The 13,366-nt window shown below is 34.3% G+C and overlaps 1 protein-coding gene across 2 annotated transcripts in view; it reads right to left on the bottom strand.

Annotated features, from left to right (window-relative positions):
* nup153 (nucleoporin 153) overlaps positions 1–13,366 on the bottom strand; it is a 61,821-nt gene that overhangs the window by 32,117 nt on the left and 16,338 nt on the right. For both annotated transcript variants that reach the window (XM_039737527.1, XM_039737528.1), the window contains exons 3-10: positions 12,987–13,229; positions 11,247–11,383; positions 11,036–11,167; positions 7,007–7,123; positions 6,764–6,808; positions 6,620–6,673; positions 2,531–2,665; positions 2,391–2,443 (exon numbers count right to left, since the gene is read on the bottom strand). In XM_039737527.1, coding sequence (XP_039593461.1) covers positions 2,391–2,443; positions 2,531–2,665; positions 6,620–6,673; positions 6,764–6,808; positions 7,007–7,123; positions 11,036–11,167; positions 11,247–11,383; positions 12,987–13,229 — 916 coding nt within the window. The remainder of the gene's footprint in view (positions 1–2,390; positions 2,444–2,530; positions 2,666–6,619; positions 6,674–6,763; positions 6,809–7,006; positions 7,124–11,035; positions 11,168–11,246; positions 11,384–12,986; positions 13,230–13,366) is intronic.

Below are 13,366 nucleotides of genomic sequence, written 5' to 3'. Positions count from 1 at the left end.
ACAATGGCAAATTAAATGAAAAACGTCCATACAGGGGAAAAAAAAAAAATTCTCATTTTACTCATGTTGCCTAATCCACATGTCTGTTATCCAGTCACTTACTCACAATGCATAGCAGAGGACTCTTGACAAAGGAGTTATGGGGAGAGGCAACTCTGAAATTCAAAAAATATCCCAAGTGATTTGTTTCCCATTTCCGGAAGCATTTAACATTATATTAGCAAAAACTGCATGCACTCTGTAAACAAACAACTAGATAGCAGACATATAATTATGACACAGTAATGCAATATATTGCTCATCCATGAACATTTTTATATAGTTTGTCATTGTAAATCATTAATCACCATTGACTTGTAATGTAATCAAACTTTACCTTTGATCTGCATGAGAACAGGGCTTTTTTTTTTTTTTTCTCAGCCATCACATCACCACACATGGGTAAGTAACATAAAAATACTTTTGGTAGAAGTATTTCTTTAAGATGAAATAGAACAGACGCTGGCCTGAAAATTTAGTCTTAAACATGTTGAACATTTACATATTTGAAAAAGCTTAATGTCCAGATAAAATGAATTCTACTAACACTGAATATAAGACAACCTTACTTCAATATGTATTCTTGTTGGTCAAATACACAAAAATATGCTGATCAGTCGCATTTTAAAAGAAGAGATACAGAGATAGAGAGAGAAAAAAGAATTAGTGAATTTATATTTAACATGAATTTCTGTGCTTGGGGTTCATGTATTTCACCAGTCATTGTCTCTATTTTTCTTTATGGTGAGGTTTTCACAAACAAAGTCATTGAAATAAAATATTTCATTTACACACCATGTGCCATCCATTTTTTAAACCAAGTTTAGCTTTATAGACTATATATATTTTATTAGACAATTAAAAAACTACACAAAATGAAAGAGTGAATAAAAACACATTTTACATGTGTCTACTATAATCACTATTTTATCTATACTAATAAAAGGCAAAGCCCTCACTGACTGACTGACTGATCACTAATTCTCCAACTTCCCGTGTAGGTAGAAGGCTGAAATTTGGCAGGCTCATTCCTTACAGCTTACTTACAAAAGTTAGGCAGGTTTCATTTCGAAATTCTACGCTTAACGGTCATAACTGGACCCTACTTACGTACATATATACGACCATAGCCTGCAGCTCAGATGCCGTGTGGGGCGGAGTTGCGTCCCTCATTGTCACGCCTCCCACATAATTGAGTGCCTGCCCATATAAGGCCGTCCGTCAGCAGCAATCCAATAGACACGCTGCCACTAAATATTCGCGGGTGAAGGACTGTGCTTATGCAAACGAAGATGAGATGATCAGGCATAAAATAGTGTTTGGCACAAACTCAGCAAAAGTGCGAGAGAAACTTTTAAGTGCCGGGTCTGAGCTAACATTAAATAAAGCCGTGGACATCGCAAGATCGCACGAGATAGAACAACCACAGCTAAGAACCTTCAATGCATGTACTCCGAGCGGCTCACGTGAACTGACTGTGAACGCAGTACGCACACAAAAAGCAAGACCTCCAAAGAGTGCTGAACAAAAAACGCATTACACGATTGAGAAGGCAGCAAAAGAACATGAAGCGTGTGACGCATACAAGCATATTCATAAGTGCAGGTACTGCGGAAACAAAGCACAAGGTGGAAAAAGTCAATGTCCAGCTAAAGGAAGACAGTGTAAAAAATGTGGTAAATTGAAGCACTTCGCTAAAGTTTGCAGGACTGGGAAAGGTAAACCCGTGCATGCAGTGTGTGATGTCTCAGATAAAGAGGAAAACGAGTTGTTTATTGAAGCAGTAAGAAAAGAACAACCCTCTGAACCTGAACAAGCCTTTGTAGACATATCAATAGGAAAGCAAGGTGTAAAGCTTAAGTTTAAATTAAGTTCATAGACACGCTGCCGCTAAATATTCGCAAGCAAATCCACAACTTAATACTGGGAATGCCTGTTAAACATCTTAGATTCACGAGTACCGATTTGGGTAGTGAACACTTCGATGAGTGAAATCTGTTATCTTTAAAATGGTTGACAAACACGGAATATAACTTGAACACAACACATCCTCCAAATACTAACCTGATTGAAAGAAATAATAATAATCAAATCCTTGATGACAGCAACACTCATAACAGTCACAAAACAATTACATTGACAATCATGTTACGTTATTTTTAAAATGTTTCCTTTTCTTTTTCATAACTTCTTTAACACACTACTTCTCCTCTGCGAAGCGCCGGTATTTTGCTAGTGCTATATATGAGGCAATACCCTGAACTACGTTTTTCATAAACTACTTGAAAAGAAGAAAAAAAAATCAATGTATGTGGAAATCTTTATAAGAGAACTGCAAAAAATCCTCATACCTCATAGTAGGATCTGGGAGAAAAGGCCCCGACTGTTTTGGTGGAATCCTTTCCTGTGAAATATTCAGCAAGATTTAAATAAATGAAGTAATTGCTCACAGAACAAAAATTACAGCAATACTAAAAATAAAATTACATACTTTCATACTGGTTTCATTAACTTTGCTCAAACGACCAGTGGGAGTTAAGGATGGTTTGAAGTGTGACCTGTTCACTGCTACAGAAGCTGCTTTTGGTGTCACAATATTCTGAACTGGAGGACATGAAATATCCATCTAAAACAGAACAGATAACTGTAATCAAACTTAAAAACAATCAAATATAAGAAATAAATTAATATTTGTAGAACAGAATCTGGTACTGAGAAATTAGACATTACATGAAGAATTAAAAGAGCAACACCCAGAAATGCTGGGTAAACTATGAACATCAGAACAATCTACAAGAGAACAGGCCATTGATCTCTCAACACATTCACCAGTCCTGTACGCTTAAATTTTTGCATATAAAAAAAAGAAGTCTAGTCATGGAAGTCCATAAAGTCTTAATGTCCACTATACTACCTGGTGACTTATTCCAAATGTATATGGTTCTCTGTGTAAAGAAAAACTTCCTAATGTTTGTGTGAAATTTACCCTTAACAAGTTTCTAACTGTGTCTCCATGTCTTTAACTCATTTTAAAATAACAGTCTCTATCTACTGAAATAATTCCCCTTCATAATAAACACTCCAATCATGTCTCCTCTTAACTTTCTTTTGCTTAAACTGAAAAGGCTCACCTATTTTTATCTTTCTTCATAATTCATACCCTATAGCCCTGGAAATAGCCTAGTCACTCATTTCTGGACATTTTTTAGCACTGTTATGTTCTTTTTGAAGCCAGGAGACCAAAACTGCACACAGTACTCAGGATGAGGCCTCACCAGTACATTTTACTTCATACAAGTAATACTTCACATTTAATGAACTTAAATTTCATCTGCCACAGTGATTCAACAGATTCCAGATTATCTGCCAGCCCACCTATCATGGTATCTACAAACTAAACCAGGTTGTTACTTATACGGTTTATATAAAAAAAAAAAAAAGACAATTGCATAACTGTTCATAACATATGTATATACACACACATTTTTGCAACAAATGATATTCAAATTGAAGAGTGACAATGCAGTTACCAACATTAGTAAAGTACATTAAATACATGCCTTTTAACAGCAGAGTATCATGTGGCTAGATATGTAGGCTAAATAGGCTTGTGGTGGCTCAACAGATTTTGAAGAGAGCAAATTCCATCAACTGATGTATCCTTAGTTGCTGGTTATGTGTGGGTCTATGACTGACTGTAGTTCAAATTACATAACATCTTTACAACTACCACTCAATGAAGAATAGAATCTCTGTTGAAGTCTCAAGGTACAAAAATTGTTGGTGGCTTCATACCATGATGGAGAGCAGACCTGGAGCTTTGCCAATAATTTATAGTAACAGAAAAATACTGAATCATTATACTGTGCACATAATGTAGCTGTGAGGCGTTTGGTGTGCTATTTGTTCATTCTATGTTTATAAATTGATGCTTACATAATTCTTTTCATCGTCATTTCTATGCAATAGGATTTTTGCTTTTTTTCCCCCTTCACTTTTACGTCTAATATGCCTCATGCATCAGACAAAGTAAGCCAGTGTGCCAGAGGTGCAGCTTGAACAAACATGCACCTCTCCCAGCATTGGACTATTTAGTATTGGGCATCTGTTTTGCCATTAGTTGTGGCTGTCAGACAAGTAATTGAGGAAAATATACAAACCAAAGCGACTATTCTCAAGGTTAATTTGACACAATAAATGAATCCCTAATTGAAGTCAGAGACAATGTTTCTCCATTTTAAGATAGACAAGTTCAAAAATTTGCTAATGCTTTTAGTGGAAGATATTAAATTTTATATATTTTTTACTGCATCCTTTATTTGAGATATCTCAATGAAAATTTCCTGAAAGATAAATGCCCCAATTTACTATATATATATATATATATATATATATATATATATATATATATATATATATATATATATATATATATATATATATATATACTGTATGTAAAAAATCAGCCAACAAGGTGCAGAATCATTTCATGTGGATGGATGGATAGATGGACATGACAACAAGAACAGGTTCTTTTTACATTAAATTTTGCAAATCCTCTAGCGCAGCACAGTAAACTCTTTATGGAAAAACCATTACCACATCCTACATGTTAACAAGCACATTCTGTTTAGCTTTGAGTGGTGTGCAAGACAGGAAATAAAATCTAAATTCACAAAATATTAAGCAAAAAACATTTATATTTGAACATGAGGAAAGGAGCTGAATTGTTAAACACTACTTACAAAATTCAAGTTACCCGCTCAAAAAATCATTTTATGTTTGCAAAGACAAGCATTTATAATAATCGTAAGTTACAAAGTCAGCTAGGTTACTCTTGTAACCAGAACTGAAAAATAACTATGCAAAACCGTGATCTGTGACCACGAAGGAGAATTTTGTTTAGAATACCCGTTTGCCAGACACATATAGTTTCTAACTAAAAAAAGCAGAAAACTTAACCCCTGTAAGATACAACAACTAAGGAATAAATAGTATGGGGTTTAGATGGCAAGATTAAATTTTACTAGCATTCCAGCATTTTATGAGAAATCGCCATAATGCTTATTCTCCAGAGCATTTGGCATCTTGTGTAAAATATTTTGACATCTTATCTAAGCACTACTGGCTCAAAGTACAAGAGGTAAATCAAGGCACGACATCTGGTTAAGTGTAAAAGTTCATCAGGTAAAACATTATGGTGCAACAAATGTTTGCAGAGTAGTTGAGGCTGAACGTGAGGTGCCTTACAAAGCACTGCTGGGAGGATGCTTCACTTTGTAATTTACACAAATGATATAAATAAAAAAATTACAAGAAAGAAGCTAATGTCTACAGATAATACTAAGCTAGCAGGACTTAAATATACCCTTAACTCAAAATTGTTTTATTTGGATACAGCATCAAATATAGATAATGTGACAAATGAGGTTGTGTGTAAATAAAGGCAAGATTCTTCTATGTTTAAGTGCGTGAAATAATTTCATTTTTTATCTGAAGGGGAAGAAAAAAAAAAATTTATAGGAGTTAAAGCGGACATGTCAGTTCAAGTGCACAAAAGGAAATACTATATGTCTAAGCTGCTTAGTTATGTACTAAGCTTACTTTAGTGCAAGCCAAGAGAGGTAATTCTTAAAGGAACACTTCACCCAAAAATAAAATATATTTATAATCTTTTATTTATCCCATGGGGATTTGTAGTGATTGCTGATAAAAACAATTTCACTTTTTATAAAGAATGAAGATTAAATGCTTATTTGGAATTCAATATGAACAACAGTGAACAGCAGCAAACAATATCAAACCATCCATGAAAATACTTTATTTAAGAATATTTTAGCCAAAATGCATGTAGTATTTTGGAGGATACAACAGGATGCTTAACATATGGATTAAGTGACTTGAATAATCAGATTTTTGATATTGTTTGCTATTTAGTGATGGCACCCATTGATGTACACTATATCAGAACTTTTTTTTACCCATTCTCAATGAAATTACTATGAAATTTTTTTCTTCACAATCATTACAAACAATATGGGGTAAATAAGGAATGGAGTAATCTTTTAAGGTACACACAATATAAGAGGCCACATGTGCTATACTGTATAGCATTTCTTTTCATATCATAAGCGCAAAACATGGTTAGTAACCGATATGCTGCAGATTCATTTTATTTAGTTCAAGTAAACAAATTAGAAAGGAAGTCAAAATTCAACAGACCAAAGTGATAATGTAAAACTTCAGAAACATTTAAGCATATGTGCCCAGACTTGAATTTGCAGTGTGATACAATGATGTGTTACTGTCTACAATACACAGCAGCCTAGCTGACAGTTGAGTATTCTGAAAAACTATGGGATGCTACACTTCAATATATTAATTTAAAAAATAATCACTTTCTGATAACACTAAATGAGAAAAGTAACTTTCAAATATTTTCCTTTTACCTCGTACAGTTTTGAAAACAGACTGACTGTTAAATCATATTGTACTAAGACATAAATTACATTAACCCTTCAGTGAAAAAGCATTCATCATAAAAATACTAACATTCTGGTAAAACTTAAACAGTTATTACCTTTTTCCTCTTGCAATGAAGTGAAGAGCATTCTTGGTCATTACTGTCCAGAGTCTAAGATTAAGTAAGGACAGGTTTTAAATAACTTTTTCCTAAACACAACAAAAAATCTTAAAACATTAGAAAATACCAAAGTTTACTAACCGTATGCAAGGGCAAAATATTAGATGACGGAATCCTTCTAGCATCCTGTATATGGAGGTTGGAGGGCAGGGAAGGGAAGAGAACATGAGTAAAAATAAATTTGCAAACAAAAAAAGAAGCTAAGAAAATTAAAGTTGCATATAAAATTCAATAAGTAATAATGATTCTTGTAAATAACCATTCAGCTAAAAAGAAACAATTACATTATCTGTGTTAATACAGTCAAAGATCTACCACACTTACAGCTAAAGGACTTGACATTCGTTCTAAAGATTGAAGAATTCTTCGTGCTGTGGCACTTGTCACACCAAAAGATGGCGAACATGTCTGCTTTGCCTTTATCTGCTGTCTAACAGGTGCCTGACGCAAAAAAAAGAAAGAAAAAAAGTAATGTATACACACATATAAAATTTATTGTACCTAGACATTAAGAGCAGCTTTTGGCCATAGTCAACTCAAACTTCTATGCCAAAAGGGGGTTACAAAGATAAAATGATATTTCATGCATAGGAATACAGAATGAAAAACATTGAAACGGTAAAAATGTACAATTTGCTTAATCCACATAGCCCAAATATCAGCACACAAGGGGCTTTACTCTAACTTACCATAACTGGATGTAATGTAGAAGCAGCTCTGGATTGGCCACTAGTCCAATTCAACATACATATCCTACACTAACTTGTACAGGGTTTACTTAGGGTTTAAAAGAAAACTAGAATAACTAGGTAAAACAAGAGTTCAGTGCAAATGTTTGGATGCAATGTTGCAAATTACATATTTCATTGGTACTACAAATAGTAAATACAACTTTGACAGCAAGCAATCTAAAACTACGTCATTTTATGACCTTAAAGTACAGTTACAATTGTTTGATGAACTATTAAAAATGTGGCTTTCCCTAAGTTTAAGAGCACTCTACTATATAAAGTAAGTAATTGGTAACATCCCCTTTGGCAAAAAACACAGCTTCAAATGTTTGAGTGTTTTCCAAAACAAAAATTCAGTTTCTCTCCCTGAACCCTTTGTAGTTGTCACATGTACCAAACACATTTAAGTTCTATCCACAGTTTTTCAAAGATGTTCAAGTGTGGGGACTGCAAGGGTCATTCCAAAACCTTCATCTTGTGTTTTCTGAAGTACTTCAGAGTACATTTTAAAGTGCATTTCTGGTCATTATCTTGTTTTAGAAAGCATCCTATTTCAACTTCATTTTCCCCAGACTTCCTGTCTAACATTCTCATTGAGGATTTGTTGATATTTGCAGTGTCTTGCAAAAGTATTCATTGTTTTTACCGTTTTGTCACGTTACAATCTGGAATTAAACTGGATTTTCATTTGGATTTTATGTAATGGAATCTCTCTCTATATCTATAAAAAATATAAAATTCAATGTGTATGTGTGTGTGTGTGTGTATATATATGTATATTCCAGCATCACTTCCAAACAGCTGGAGCAATTTTCATGAAACTTGGTACACGTTTCTCATTGGTGGACTAAAAATACTGTAGGGTGAAATCAACCTTAACCCCTCCCCCCTTTCTGGATCTGGTGAGGGTGATCGTGCAGTCCTGTAGACATGTTATCATCCAGCTGACGCATGCATTGACCACCAGAGGGAAAAATGGATGTGACTGCCAGCATTCTTTATGTTTGAGCACCATCGAACCCCTATTGCTATTGAAATTCAATAGAGTTGGCCGGTTCCGAGCATCAATTGAATGATAACATACATATAAGACTAAGACGAGCACATTAGTGAGTCTACATTGTTTATTAATTTACTTTCATTTTTAAAGTTATGGGTTTTTTTTAATTATATTTTTCTCAAACAATTAAAAAAAAAAAAAAAAGTAAAAAAAATAACTTGTATTTATAAGTAAAAACTAAAAAGTTGTAAGCCCATATTTATTCAGTCCCCATTAGTAATAGGGTGATGAAAACCTTAAATAAGATCTGATCCAACCAATTAACTTCAAAGGTCATAATTAGTTGATCAGGGTCCATCTGTGTGTAATCAGCGTCACATGATGTCTGTATAAACATACCTGTTTTGAAAGGCCCTAACTCTGCAACACTACTAAGCAAACAACATGAAGACCAAGGAGCACTCCAAACAGGCCAGGAAAAAAAAAGTTTTGTTGAAGTACAGATCAGGGTTGGGTTATAAACAAATATCTCAAGCTTTGAATATCCCATGGAGCACCATTAAATCCATTATAACAAATTGGAAAGAATATGGCTACACATTAGACGAGAGAAAGTTATCCACCAAAACTCACAGGCCGGACAAGGAGGGAATTAATCAGAAACACAAGACACCAAGGGTAACACTGACAGAGTTGCAAAGATCCACAGCAGAGAAGGGAGTATCTATCCATGTCCAAATATATAAGCGGTTCTGTCTGTTTTCGTGGTCTTCAAGATCTTGTCTTGATCTACACAGTTACTCCTTAAAACTGCCATTTCTTAACGGACTATGGAAATTGTCAACTTTTCAAATCCTTAGTCAATTGTGTACATGAGCCCATGGTTGAGTGTTGCACAATACTGGACGAGTCAAATAATGTATTAGGTTCTGAAATTGGTATTAATTGACAATTTCTCATAAAAACTCTTGGCCAGACAAACATAAGCTGTAAGATCTTAAAACTATTATTGTTCTTTAACTTTACGCAAATGCCACATTTACTTTTCCCCCTATTAATTTAGTTCACCAAAAAAAAAAAAAGTTAACATTTTCAGAAAAGTACCACTGTTTTAGTTTTCAATTAAAGATTTATTTTTATGAATTTAAATGTCAACAAAATATGCAATTCGGCCAGAGGTATTCAAACTTTTGCACCGAGTTGCAGATTCAGATATGAATAAAAATGTGAAAAATGATAATGCCTTAGATGAGATAGCAGCGTTAACCACTTTGTATGTTCAGAGGATTAAAGAGGCAGTGAATACATAGTTTTAAAATTCTCATTGTGCATTTTCGAAGAAAAATATGTACATGAATACAAAATTGGCTTAAAGACCTTTTTTGATTTATGTCATGTTAAATGTGGTATCACTATGACACTTTAAGACATACTGTAAGTGATCTTAATAAAGGAAGCAAGAACAACATATTGGAAGTAAACATGTTAGATCTTAACTTTAAAGGTAAGAGGAGGGGGATTGGTTCTAAATTTCCAAATATACTTTGGGTACAGAATCAGTTAACTCTTTCAAGGTAGATGTGGACAACAGTTGACAGAGGGATAAAAATATTGCAATGTATGTCGGCAGTCACACTTTGGGATTAATCTTCAGTAGAAGATAGTGTAGAATCTGTTCCATTAGCAATACATTATCAAAAGAAACCAATGATGAGTGTGCTGCTGAAAAAGAGCATCAGTGGTGTAATACTTTTTCCAAACAAAGAAACTCGGCATTGCATGTACACTGTTGCTTTGAATGGGTCATGCAGTTTTAAATGATAAATTTGCACGTAGCACTCAAATATGCATTTGTTGTAGGTTTTCCACAATTTAATAACATTTTGACATTTCATAAAATGGGAATTTTTTTCCCTGAAAAATTTCAACATTTAGCCATGACAAAAGCATAAATAAAAACACACAACCTCAAGAGAGTTGAGGCAATTGACAGGATGCGTAGCATCATATGTAATGTACTAATCAAAGCAAGGTTATGTCTAAAATCTACGTAATATATGTATGATGCTTCATCTGGAATACTGTATTGTAGCTGTGGTCTCCATTTAACAACAAATATTACAAAGCAGTAACACAGAAAATCCAGAGCAGAGCAATCAGGCATATTCTGGAATGGCAGGAACGAAGAGTAAAGACTGGAGAAGCTAAACCTTGTCAGATTAACCACACAGAGAGTAAGAGGTTACATGATAGAAGTATTTAAAATTACTGTACGAAGGGAATTAAAATACTGGTTCCCAACTATTACTTAAAAGTAAGAAGAAAATAAGCTCAGGGAAAAACACTAACTTTTCTCCACAAAGAGAATCACAGAAACAAGAAATACTTTAACAAGCAGTGTTTTAGATTGTAGTACAATGAGGAACTTAAACTCAGCTTTAAGTTTCTTTGTAAGAGTTAGGTGAATGAGAGACTGACAATGCATGTTGGACTAAACCATCTCATCAAATGTTATAATGGCATTTACCAAATGTACTTTTTTTTTTTTTAATGTGCCATATTTAACCAATTAAAAAGGACTATAATAAAATTAAAGGATGGAATTAAAAATGTTAAATTTACCTGATAAGGACAACCACGACCTCTGGAGTTAAATGACTTTACTGAAGCTGCTCCTCCATATGTTGTTTTACCAGGATAGAAGGGAGAGTCACCAAGTCGACTAGAATTAAGCAATGAACTACTCCCAGGAGACTAAAAAGAAAGACAAACTTGAGCTTTATGCACAAGATATAATTTAAATAAGCAAATTAAATATACAAAAATGTCTTACAGCCGACGATGCCCCAAATACAGACAGATTGAAAGCAGGCTTTCGTACACTGGAACCTGCCTGCTGTACAACCGTGTTAGTAACATCCATTTCTGTGGACCAAATTGGCAGTGAAGAATTTCTTGTAGTGGTCACATCTTCAATATCAGTCCCCACCAAAAAAGAAAACGGAAGGGAAAAAAAAAAAAAAAAGGAAAATTTAGTTATTGAATGAAAAATAAAATGGGTCTATGTGCAAATGACCATAGTTTTATAATTATTCTATGTGACATATCAGTCCAACACAAGTGCCATACCAAACCCACCTGCTACTGCAGAGATTTACTTCTATGTTATCACAGACCAACACAACTTTCAAACGCACTCTTAACAGTAGAATTGTATGGTGTTTAAAATAGGGTTCTATGTTGAGAGGGAGCCCTAAAGATGCCAGATCATCACACAACACAGCATGATAAGGGGACTTCAGCATCTACTCAGCTAAAGATCTATCAACAACATTTTTCACTAGTATCTTACACTTTTACATTTCAAAACATGGAAATGCACTTGTTGATCATTACAAGAACTTAACAGAACTTGCATTACAATAGCATTCTAATTTTGTGTTCACAGGGTTATCGTATTCCCCATGTAAGGAGGAGTATATTCTAAAAGATATGAAAAGATATATGATCATAAGTACTTCTGACTAGAATTACAATAGTGGGCAACAATAATAGAGCACTATAATCTAATGAATGTATATCACTGTGAAACTCAGAGGAAAAAGCCCCCGCTCGAATAATAAATCATGTAACATTTGAAATACATTGCAAGAAGGGTCAAGAAACTGAGAAAAACAAATTACCGGCACTTAATCTGAACTAGTGTGGTGCTGAGGTATCACCCGTTGCATGGCTGCACTTGGGTCCTAATCTGGGATCCTGAGTTGGTTTGTTGTGTGGTGTGTGAGGCAATGCACTGTATCAGTTTGTGCTCCTAACCTAACTTACCACTTCAGGCACTGATTAAATGCCGTTTCAACATATCTATAGCAAATAGCTGGATGAAAACTAAACAGTCGCTTTATAGGTTTCTATAACTGGGCGGAACACAGCATGGCTTGTGCAATTAAGCCCTGTTAAGGTACCTAGCGTCCACCATGTCTTGCCTTACACCCAGCAGAGTTGTGATAATCACTAGTTTCCTATGACTCTAAACAAGGCACATTAAAGTTACCTGTTAGCACATGCAGAATTAAATTCACTGTACAACTTTTGTTAAATTCTTTTCAATTGATTGTACGCAACATACTTGCGGTAATAAGCTTGTGAAGTAACAAGTTGTTTTTTTTTGACACAGGCATTTTTGATTCAAGAAAGTAAACATTACTTTACTCAAATCAGTAACTCGACTATGTAATTCACATATCTTTTAATGTATTAGCGCCAACACTAGTTGACCAGTACTAACATCAGGTCTTCAGGCTCTAGAAATGAAAGTTGATTTGCTTCGTTACTTGCAACAACAACAACATGAACTTTACCAAATCAACTGACAGGATACGAATGAATCTCAGCTTTATAATAATGCATAATACTTTCCTTAAGTGAATGTATCTACAAAGATCCATTAATACAATTAGTACTTTCACTTAAACACCAGTACAGCACAGGTGTTACCCACTAGTAACCACTCCCTACCATCCAGATTTTTTTTTTTTTATATATATATATATATATATATATAAATATGTACCTTTATCAGATGCTCTAGAGGAAAAGCCACTGGTGGTAGAGATATTATCATCTTCATGCAGAGAGGCAGAATCTTTGATTTCTTTCACAAGGGAAAATCCTGAACTGCCAATTGGAAATGCAGCCGAAGTAGAAGGCTGACAAAGGGGCGAGTCCAGTGTGGGAAAGCTAAGATGACTTCGATTAAGAGGTGGCCTTGCCAGTGTGTCTTGAGAATTCAAAGTAGATCGACTTATTGATTGCTCTGTAAAATAAGATTTTCTTCTTAGATTTTTTTTAAAACAAAGACACAGATATACAGTGGTGTGAAAAACTATTTGCCCCCTTCCTGATTTCTTATTCTTTTGCATGTTTGTCACACAAAATGATTCTGATCATCAA

Source organism: Polypterus senegalus, chromosome 15 (genome assembly GCF_016835505.1).
Source record: "Polypterus senegalus isolate Bchr_013 chromosome 15, ASM1683550v1, whole genome shotgun sequence".
NCBI classification, from domain to species: domain Eukaryota; kingdom Metazoa; phylum Chordata; class Cladistia; order Polypteriformes; family Polypteridae; genus Polypterus; species Polypterus senegalus.
This window is presented reverse-complemented; position numbering and strand designations above follow the sequence as displayed.